General features: G+C 39.2%; 1 protein-coding gene across 9 annotated transcripts in view; it reads left to right on the top strand.

Moving 5' to 3' along the window:
• The window catches only part of PCNT (pericentrin), a 68,932-nt gene that overhangs the window by 39,986 nt on the left and 17,746 nt on the right, over positions 1-11,200 (top strand). For 8 of the 9 annotated variants that reach the window (XM_017742779.1, XM_017742781.1, XM_017742784.1 and 5 more), the window contains 6 exons: positions 3,875-4,045; positions 5,649-5,801; positions 6,231-6,401; positions 6,665-7,777; positions 9,625-10,155; positions 10,882-10,978. In XM_017742779.1, the coding sequence (XP_017598268.1) occupies positions 3,875-4,045; positions 5,649-5,801; positions 6,231-6,401; positions 6,665-7,777; positions 9,625-10,155; positions 10,882-10,978 (2,236 nt within the window). The remainder of the gene's footprint in view (positions 1-3,874; positions 4,046-5,648; positions 5,802-6,230; positions 6,402-6,664; positions 7,778-9,624; positions 10,156-10,881; positions 10,979-11,200) is intronic. The other variant, XM_017742776.1, reaches the window with a different exon arrangement.

Below are 11,200 nucleotides of genomic sequence, written 5' to 3'. Positions count from 1 at the left end.
CCGGTTTTGTGTCCCCCCCCGGCCGTACCAGCCTGCTCTTCCCAAGGGTCCAGCCGGACACCAGGATCGGCTCCCCAGGGGCTTGTGAAGCTCCTTTGTTCCATCCCTCCCGGGATCCCAGACCACCAGAGCCGCGTGCTCCCCGAGCTCGCTCTGGAGCGCCCCCTGCAGCCGCGGGGGAACCATCGCACCTGCCCTGCTCACCGGGAGCCGCCAGCGCCCCTGCCGGCTGCGAGCGGAACTGCACCCGAGGGGAAAGGGCCTGACAGCCAAGAAGGCTGGGTCTGGGTTTGTGATTGTTTGCTGTTACTGCCATAGTTATTGTTGTTTGTTTGACTGGTTATACACATATAGATAAATAATAGTAAAGAACTGTTATTCCTATTTCCCACATCTTTGCCTAAAAAGCCCCTTGATTTCAAAATTATAGTAACTCAGAGGGAAAGGGGTTACATCTGCTATTCCAAGGGAGACTTCTGCCTTTCTTAGCAGACACCTGTCTTTTAAACCAAGACACACAGTTTTAAATAATCTCTGGTCCTACAAACTCCTTAAGTCCACTATAAAGACTTACATACTACTTGTAAGTAGGGTGTCCTTAGGTATTACTTACAGGACTTGAGTAAGGCTTACTCAAAGCCCTGGTATAGAGGCTGCTTTTGACAGTTGTCGTGTTTGCTGCTTCAGAGCTACTCTTGTGCTTGTCTGGAAGTTTCTGAGAAGGTAGTGTTACTGAATATCAAACATTGAGGGTCTTCAGTAAAGTACCTGTGTTTAAAATGAAATTATCTTAATCTGTACCCCTTCTTGCTCTGTCTTTGAAGCCAGATCTGTTTGCCATAGTCCGAAACTTCTAGTGCTTTGTTACTACTACAGAGTTAATCACAGCCTAGAGTTAAGAATTTCAATCCATTTAGCAAAATTTACCAAACATCTGAGTAACTTCTTCTACCTGAAGAAGTTTCTATCTGAAACTGAATGTTCCGTTTCCTCCCAACAATTTTCCTTGGTTGAGTATTGTTAAAAGCTTTGTGGAAATCTTGTTGTCTACAGTCATGTAATATGGGCTTATAAGAAGGTGGAGTCAGACTAGAAGGTGCAAATGAAAGGATGAGAAGATACGAGTATAAACAAGGGAAATTCCAATTAAATGGAAAGGGGAAGTGGTCACACTGGGGGCAGCCACTCCTTAAAGGAAGCTCAGAGTTGCAGTGGTGTCTCTGACTGGGAGATGTAAGAATTGCCTGAGCAGAGCCAAGTTGGTTGTGCTTTGAGTTGGAGAACTCTAAAGACCTTTCCCAGCTGAATTTTTTCTGTGGTTTTATCCAAACATACAAAAGCCATGCCCATTTAATTTCTGTCTGCCTTGGTGTGGATGGAGACTGTGGTGCTGCTTGCTGTTGGCAAGTTTCTCTTTCCTCTGGAGTCTTGGCTTGCTGTTAAACAGGCTTTCTTTAACCATGTGAATTCAGAATATTCTTTTAGTTGTCTGAATGTCCCCATCAGTTGGTGTTTTGTAAATATCTTAAATAAGCCAAACTCTTGAGTTTGGTTTTTCTTTTTTTTTCTGAGAAACTAATTAATCCAATCTAAACTAGGCTGTACTATTCATTTTGCCACCTGTAAGCATTGTAATAGCTTGTCTTGAAGCAATTTTGTGCAGTTAATAAGTTCCAGTGGAGCACTAACAACAATTACATGCCATGGTATTTTTCTGTAAAAATACACTTGATGTGAATGATAATTGCAGAGTTTTATTGTCCCCCAAATTCCAACATATGAAAAATGCATGTATTGCAGGTGATAGAGAAATAAGGAATAGGTCTGGAAGTAGAAGTCACAGCTAACAGATCCATTTGCCCTGCTGTGATGTGCATGGAGCAGGTCTTTGTTTTATCCTGCTCTAATTCCTTTCAGTGGTTCATGTTGCTGATATGTAACATTGAAGCTCCTGGATAGGGTTGTGCTGGGGGCGTTGCTCATCCTTTTGCTTGAGACCTAAGAAGTGGGGCTAATTTAGGGAGTAGGCTCTCCTGTGGATTTTGGGATTCATTGAAGAAGACACCGCATTAGACTACATGTGAATGACCACCCAGAACGTTTTACAGTGAAGGTGCATTATATACAGCCCTGATTTTTGCCTGGTTTGCCACTTGATTTTGCTGGGTCACTGTAGCAACCTCAGGACGTGGCAACTAGAGAAGGCCAGGAGGAACTGAACTCTTGTGTGCAGGGCTGTACTGACACTGCACACTTGCAGCTTTGCTGTCCAGGAAAGGCAGGGACATGGGAGCTAAGGCAGCCCACTTCTGCAGGAGTCTGGGTTGCACATTGTTGCTGAAGAGTTTTGGTCAGTGATCAGTGTGGTTTGGGTACCGTATTTAGTTGATAAAAAACACCAAAAAAAGAGGCTCTGCTGTTGCTTGGGCTTTGGTTTTATGTGTGTTCTTTCCTGAGGAGCTGCCAGAGGGGCTGGTTGATATCACAGGTTTCATGTGAGGGCAAGAAAAATTTCCGTTTTTCCCTTATCTTTTGATACTGTGATACGGTATTAACTTTGCAATTTATTTTTATTTTTTTAATTGCTACTACTTTCAGTTTACAATCAGAAGATGCTAGCTATGTACTCTGGGTCTTAGATCTCTTGAACTAGAGAGAAGATGGTTAAATTTATGTATTTTTTTTACAAATCATACAATGAGTCTAAAATAACATATTAAAGATATGTGCATTAAACTATGAGCAGAGTAAGTGTTGAACAGCAGAGGGAATTACTGCCTTAGGTTTCTTGTCCAGCTTTACTGTATGAAGTACAGATATGTAGGCTTATTGTGATGCCATGAAGATTTTTTGCCTTTTCTTTTATACCCCTATTATACCTTTTATACAACTTCTGTATTCTTAGTGCTTTTTTAGACTTAGTTACATTCTTAGACTTGTTTGTCAAGCTGAGAGACTAAACTTTTTTGAAGCTTAGAAGTAGTTAGGGATCAGTGTGCCCCAGACCCCAAGGTGCTCTCCAGAACACATTCTGTAAACTAAGATAGAACCATCCAGGGGAAGGCTCCTTGGGGAGGGGGGCTCACTTGAGCCTCTCATTGGGGAATCTTTGATAGATATGCTAATTAGTAAGACCTATAATGTTATACCAGATCTTTTGGGGGGGGATTGCAGGGTGCATTTTGGTGCATTCCACCTGGATGTAGTGCACCTAAAGATCCTTAAAATAAATACCAAGGTAAAATGCCTTTTCCTCTTCTAACTGTGTTTGACTCTTGATTTTAAGACCAGGAAAAGGCATCAATTGTTTGGACAATTCCCAAGTGAACCTTCCCTCCTTGGACTGACCCAGCTCTCGAGAAGGACTGTGAGAGAAGGAAGATCAAAAAAGAATTTTTTAAATAAAAACACCATAGCTTGGCAGATCACAGGTTGGACAAACTCAGTCCTGCTTTATCACAATCTGACTGAACTTAATGTATTTATGACTAGGTTTTGATCTACCCAGAACTCTTAATTTCTTAAATTGTGTCCATCTGTCAAATTTAGTTTGGCACATATACGGTATCATAAGAAATTTGGAAATGGCTATAAGGCCAAGATGTTATGTTCTTAAATGTATAAAATGCTGTGTAACTGAGAAAGTATAATTATCATTGAATGCTAAATTTTCAGAAGTTTTAAACTTGGATTACAAAAAATAAAGGGGTAAAAACATTCAGTTGTTTTGAATTCCTGTTTATAGGCCATTGGGATTATGTACTTTTCTTGTACAGGGTGTGTCAGGGTCGATGAAGTGTTTCGGCAGGATTGTCCTGGTTAGGTAGGTTTGTGTATTAACAGCAATTCTGACATTAAAAAAATCTTTTTCCAGGATAAAGAGGCATTGCAACAGCAGCAGTACAACAACCTGATGCAGATCTCTGCCCTGCAGTCTAAACTGGATGAAGCGAGGCACCGAGTCCCAGTGGATGGCAACTCTGCTCCGGTGCTGAAGGAGCAGCTACAGGCAGAGCAGGAAGCACTTCAGGTCAAGGAGAGAGAGGTGAGTGTTTTGGGAAAGTCCTGCAGACTTTGAGTTGCTTTAGCCTCAACTAACCTTCCTTTTTCTTGCTTTGTTTTGTGTCCATCTCCCTTCCTGCTGGAAATGGTCTTGTGATTATTCACATAACTTTGAGACTGATCAGTATCAGTTGTTAACTGATTTTCCTTTCCTTCCAGAGTTGAAGTGGGTAGATAAGTTTTTGTTTGAGAGTCAGGGATAATTCTTTTAAGACCAGAAAGGGCAATTACCCGCAATGGTGTAATTTAATCTGTTTTGAGAGAATGTTTGTGATGAGTTTTTGTGTCAAGCTAAGAAGAAACAGAGAAATTGGTCCCAACATTTGGAACTTTTATTGGATTTACATGTATAGATGCATACACAACCCCACTGTATGTTTATATTGTTACTAAATAATTATTATAATATCTGTGATATAGAAACATAGTCCAGTTAAATGGTAGTGTTTACTACCATTCATGTGAAGAAGAAAAACAGGAGTGATCCTTCAGTCTACACCATTCTTTCAAGAGCAATAGAAGATAATAAAAATTAATTTCTTACAGATGGACTTCCCATTTCTCTTATGAAGTTTTATTTCAACAGTCATAATCCCCAAAGCCACTATTACCTTGCTACCTATTAAGGCAAGAGATGATAAAAACATTACACTGCAGAGAAAAGTGTGGTTATTGAATCATCTCTTTGTTGTCTGTGTTACTGGGATTGGCACTGTAATGCTCATTTCTGGCTTCTGGGAGGAGAAGGATGGTGTTTATATTGGCTGCTTGTCATTGTTGCACATCAAATGCTAGTATGTCTCATATTGTTACATCAAATGACATCAGTCAAGCCTTGATCGTTCACAGTACAGATTAATGGATCTTTGTGAGCAGATAGTTTTGCTTTGTTTTTTTTTTCTTTTTTTTAAAAAAAGAAAACAGAAATCCACCTTTGTAGTACTTTGGTTTTGCAGATGAGGAGCTGGAACACAAGCTTCTCACTCTCTTTTTATGTCTCAGATTGAGGAGACTGACAGCCGGACTGACAATCTCACAGAGTCAGACCTGAAACCAGACAGAATTTACCTGTGAGAATATTACAGTGAAATTTTGCAGCTTTAGTAAAACTCACAGAGAAGGCCAAGATGATAATTAATAAGAGAAGATGTTCTGGACACAAGGAAAGGATGTTCTTGTTATGGGACATTGAGAGTGTACAAGGAAGAACTTGTGAATAATATGTAGCAACTATACTTTTGCTTGTATAGCTGATTGTTTACTGCCTGAATGGTCATTGTTTTTTATGCAGCCTTGTCATTGTTTGCTAAGCAGCCAGTCTTAAATTAGGCCACAGCCACTGTGAAGAGGTATAAGAATAGCAGTAGAGAAAAGAAAAAATCTTTCTACCTCTTTTGACTATGGATTATGACTAGTGTGGCTTTTATATGCGCCTTGACAAAAGCTACATCAGATATTTTATTAATGCAGGTTGATTAGTTTAAATCATTGAATTTGCTGAAGTTACTTTTTGCCATTAAATAATACGATAAATGAAGTTTTATCTTAGAGCACTTAATTGAAACAACTATGCATATTTTTTTTAGATTGCAAACTTGCTAGACCAACTAGAACAATATAAAGATAACCTGAGCAAGAAAGATGAGGAGATATTGCAGCTGAACTTGCAGTTAGAGATACAAAAAAACCTTAATACTTCCAACATCACCCAGCTTCAGGCAGAGAATGCACACTTGAAGGTAGGTTCCTTTAGCCTTAGTGCACTGCCTAAAATGTCAGAGACCTGCTTTCTTGAGAGTGTTGAAGTCTTCATCTCATGATGTTGTAAACAGATGTTTGGGTTGTTTCTCTTGCCAGCAGAATGTTGTGTTACCTTTACAAGACTGATGCTGGGTGTATTGCAGAACCAAAGCCCCCCCAGTATTCTCGATTCATGCTCATAGCATTATCTTATACAGTGATTTGATTTAAATCAAAGCTGAGGTTATTTTCTGGGTTGGGGCAGTCCAACACAGTGGTGCAAACCCAAAGAAGCTGTAGTCGTGTCCCTGAGTTCATCATTACAGTAAAGAGGAGAATGTTTAAATAAAGCCCCTAGTTCTGTTGTGCCATTAGGTTGAGAGACAAAGTCAGTCCTTTCTAATGAGATGATTGTTTTTTCTGGTCAGGAGGATCTAACAAAACTTCATGTGAAGCAAAGTCAGGACCTGGGTATTAGTGATTCCTCAGCTTTGTCATTCCCACAAGCACTGCTTGAAGAAAAGAATCAAGAAATCGATCACTTGAATGAGCAGATGAAGAGACTTCAGCATGAGCTGCAGAATGCTCTGGAGAATAAAGTAAGAGTGCTTATTGTAAGAGTGTTCATTGCTTGATTTTTGGGGGAAGCAAGGTGTGCAGATTCTTATTGTAAATGAAATCTGTTTGATAATTCTCTTAGGAAAGCAGGGATTATTTTGAAAAGTTACCAGCTGAAATGTGTGTTTCTTCCTGCTGTTAAATGTGTGATTTAATGCCTGTGTGATTCAGATGAGAAATATAAACTGTGTGTAATAATAATTCTCTACATACAGTAATATTCAGTCCTTATCCTTTTGCTTAGGTTGCAGAAGACCAAAAACCTGAAATTGAAGAACTCAGATCACTGGTCGAGCACCTTCGTGTTGACCAGGAGAGGCTGCGCAAGGACAAGGATGACGAGGTGGAGCAACTCCATGGAGTAATTGAGAAGCTTCAAAAAGAGCTGGCACAATTTGGACCAGTATGTCATGAAGATAGTGACAACCAAGATTATTTCTATGAAGGTGCATTGGGACAGTCAGTGGAAAACCTTCAGAATGAGTTGAAGAAGGAACTGGTAGATTGTCAGGGTGATCCTGATCCAAACAGAAGAAATGCATCACTACTCTCCAAAGTGAGAGAACTTCAGGAGGAACTGGAGCTTGTCTCAGCTTCTAAAGAAGCTCTGCAGCAGCAACTGGAAAAAAAGGAATTGCAGCACAAAACAGAAGTGGAAAATTTGGGGAAAAAATGCCAACAGTTGAGAGAGTCATCAGAGCAGTCTGTTTCAGAGCTCACCTCCCTGAGAATCCAGCACCAGGCACTTCAGGAAGAATACAGAGTTTCCCAAACTCGTTTGTCTCAGAGAGAGGCTGAGACAAAGATGACTACATCTCGAGTTCAAGAACTTGAAGATAAGGTGAGAGAAAGGGAAGCAACTATTCTAGAGAAACAGATGCAAATTAAGACAATGGCAGATCAAAGAGAAGCTGACACAACTGAGCTGCAGTACTTAACAGAAAAGGCAGCAGAGCTCCAATCAGAGTTGGAAAAGAGAGATGCAAGTCAGGCACAGGATGTTTACGGTCTTCAGTTAGAAGTTTCTAGACTTGATTTCCAGGTGCAAGCCCTGAATCAGAAAGAAGTAGCTTATCAGAGAGAAATCAAGGAACTTCAAGGGAGCACTGCAAAACTGGAAGGTGAAAGCAAGGCCCATACGGAAGAGCTTGAAGCCTTACGATTGGGAAGAGCTGAAGTTCTTTCACAGTTGGAATCTTACAAGCTGAAGGAGCAAGTAGATCATGAAGAGACTAAATTTCTCAAGCCATTCTGCCAGAGAAAAAGAAAAGATGTAGCCCTTAAAAATGGAATGGAGGAATTAGAAGCCAATATTGATCAGTCGTTTGGAGTAGTGGCTTCCCCTACTGCTAAACTGGTACATTATTTGATTTTTAATAGTATTATTTGTGGAGATTTTTAAGAATAATCTATTTCTAGATTAATAGATTGAATACATTTTCCCCATTTTAATTTATTTTGCCTGTGAGAGTAGTTACTAGGTTATATTCCTTCCTTTCTCTCCACCTGTGAGCTCTTCCCAGCTTATTTTTTTTCCCTCCTGATCTGTTGAGGAGGGAGAGTGAAAGGGTGGGCATCTGCAAGCCAAGCAATGAACCCACCATTAGCTACCAAGACTGTTTGCCATCCTTCATGGCTGTATTGGAGAACTACTTGAAAACACTTCATCATGTCTCCTTTTCTTTTCAGAAATTCTTATTTACTGTGACTCTTTCTTGTAATTATTCTGAGTTTTTCCTAGAACCATTTCCTCCAAGTAACCTAATTGTCTTAAATTCTCATTAAATCATTCAATTTTAGAAAGCAGTACGACTCAGATTACCCCTTTTTTCAGAGAGCTGTAGAAATCTGTCATACACCAATTTACTGTCTTTAAAGGCTGGTTTACAGAGGTGATAAGTGCTAGTTAAGAGGGCTTATATGAAGAGTTTGAGCACACAGGAGAGGAAAAACGTTCCGTGTCAGACTTATGTGGAATTTCAGGGCCCTGCTTGGCAGTATGATATAATAATCACCCAAGGTAGTTGACTTACTTAAAAAAATGATAGGATAATTGCTATGTATAATGACATGTTTATTTTAAAATGGAAATGAAGAGAGTAGCTATGCAGAACATGTGATCATTCCTGGTGTTTATATTTTTATTTGCGTGGAAGTTCAAGTTTGGAGCGCTGCCATCAGTGCCTGGGTGGGTCTGTCATTCAGGGTCTGTCCCAGAAATCTCTCATGAAAAGGAGACAGGTGGGAAAAGTGTTGAATGACCCATGCAGATTGGTATACTTCAGACCATGGAATGTGTCTGTACTAGGCAGCAGACTTCCAATCCAGTGACTGCTGGACCATGTTGCTTATACAGGTAGGGATTGTCAGATCCCTGTTTAGAAAACAGAAGTAATTTAGGATCCAGTGAAGAGAGAATTGGTAACATTTTGAAGGATATCAGGGAGTGCTGGAATTCTGGGGGCAGTTAAGTGATTTAAAAATCACTTTTCAAGTAGAAACTCAGACTCTGAAGTGTTTAAATTGATGTTTATATGTCAGTATATGTATTTCCAGGTTTAAGTGCTAGAAGTTTTTAAGTAGGCTGAGGAGGGATAATTATCAAATTGGAGAATATGTTGAATCAAAGTGAATAAATTACCATGTTTTCAAGCATTCCTTACAATAGACTTTTTCTATGGATCTAGTTCATCCTAGTATTAGAAAAAGTAATAATATTCACAGCACTCTTAGAGGAGCATAGAACCTCTCCTGCAGTTATGCTTGGGTTCAAAAGTGGAAACAATGTGAAAATTAGGAAATGTATTAAAATGAAAGCTGGAGGAGCAGCGAAAAGAGTCAAGTCCTGGCAGCTAGCACTAGGCTTAAAACAGATGATTAAGAGGGATGATTAACACAAAAGGATTTAGGTGATGGTCTAAAATGAGAGGGATAACAATTACTCACTGTATCTGACAAACTAACAGGCATGGAGGATGAAATGAAATTTCCATGTTGACAGGTTTAAAATAAACTAAAATATCTTCTCAAATAGTGCATTATTTAGACTCAGTCACAGAATCAGAGTGATTTTATCTTGAAATTACTTAAAGTGATTGAAGGAAAAATCAATCAATTCTAACAGGTCTTTTTTTAAGTGCATGTTTCTCAGTTTGTAATCATACTCAAATTCCATTAAACAATTAATGTGTTATTTTGTTATAGGAAAAAGATGAAGTTATGTTTGACTTGACATGTCACAATAAAAATCCAAAAATGCGGATTAAGCAATTACAAGAAAATGCCTTGCACCAGGAGTTGGACATGATCCACAGCTCTGAAGGGGATCAAGATTTGAAAAAGCATTGCCAGCAAATACTGGAAATTCATCAAACTCCTGATTCACCAAAACACAATTGGAACATAGACAAAGAGACTCCAAAAGATTTCCAGAATTTAATTGCAGGTATGTCTTCATGGAGCTCGCCTGAGATCATGAGAAAGCAAGATATAAGCATGGAACTTCAACCAGTCCTTCACCTGACACCCTTCTCAGAAGCTGAAAACACAGATTTTGAAATTGTACACACAAGGTCATCCCTGCAAGGAGATAATTCCGTATCACTGGGATATTCTAACCTTGATGAAAATGGCAGTGGGGATGCAGCAGTGGGAGTAGATAGAAAATCTCCAGCTTTCTCTGGAAGTACCTATTCTGTTGATGATGATGATGAAGATATGGAGAAGAAGATTCTGGTAAGTGATATTTCATGTTTGATTAACTCTTATTAAAGAAGACTGCTCAGCTCTGTCCCCTTGGGATCACTGAGGGGCCACGGGCTCCAAGTAGTAGAAACCTACACACTGCTGGGAATAGGTCCACTAAAGTTTTGGGCATACAATTATTAGTTCCTCTCTTACTGTGATAATAACTGATAAATTTGTGATAACACTTAATGTGCCAGTAATTGAGCTAAATCTGTAAAACCTTTGCTACCACAGTACTCAGTGTACTGTAACAGCTCCCTACTTCTTCAACAATCTGTTGTTGAGTGTTAGAAGTGAGAGTGTTGGAGTGTGAGAGTGTCTTTTAAAACTGGAGAACAGAGGGTTTTCTTTTTATTGACAGTATTATATATATATTGTATACATATACTTACATGTTGTCTATTCTGTAATTTCACAGGAAGATAAAGTCTGTACTTCAGAAAATTTATCTTTAGCTGTATATTTTTGTGCCTTGCTTTGATGGTTAAGTATAAATACATGTATCTTTCTTAAGACTATTAAAAGAGGAAAAAATTGAGATGGAATGGCTGCCAGAGAGCCCCAGTGTTGCATTAACCGTGGTATTTGCCGTCTCTAACACTTGGATCAAGTAGGCAGTTGCTAAAATCCGCACTAGTTACAAAGTTGTCATAAATGCAGAAACCAACAGCTGGGTTCAGAAAACCAAATTAATGTGAAAAATTTATTCTCAAGCAGATGAGAGAAGCTGGTAGTCTGACTTTAACCCCTTCTGATTTACAAGATTATGAAAGATCAAGAGCATCTGCGATGAGCGATGGATGTGGCAGCAGTAAGTTGAACTTTGTAGATTCCTTTTACCTTTTGTTAACTTCAGTATTCAAACATGTTTCTCCTTTCTCCCATTTTCTTTTACTGTGGGTCTTTTATTGGAAAGCTATGCCTTTGTCAGGTGCTTCTTTGTTTAAAAAAATACATATATATATATATGTATGTTTGTGCCTGCTTTTACCCTTTCATCTCTACATACAGAAAAGAGGCAGGGGGTTTAAGT

This window comes from Corvus brachyrhynchos, unplaced genomic scaffold, assembly GCF_000691975.1.
Source record: "Corvus brachyrhynchos isolate BGI_N302 unplaced genomic scaffold, ASM69197v1 scaffold98, whole genome shotgun sequence".
Classification (NCBI taxonomy): Eukaryota; Metazoa; Chordata; class Aves; order Passeriformes; family Corvidae; genus Corvus; species Corvus brachyrhynchos.
This window is presented reverse-complemented; position numbering and strand designations above follow the sequence as displayed.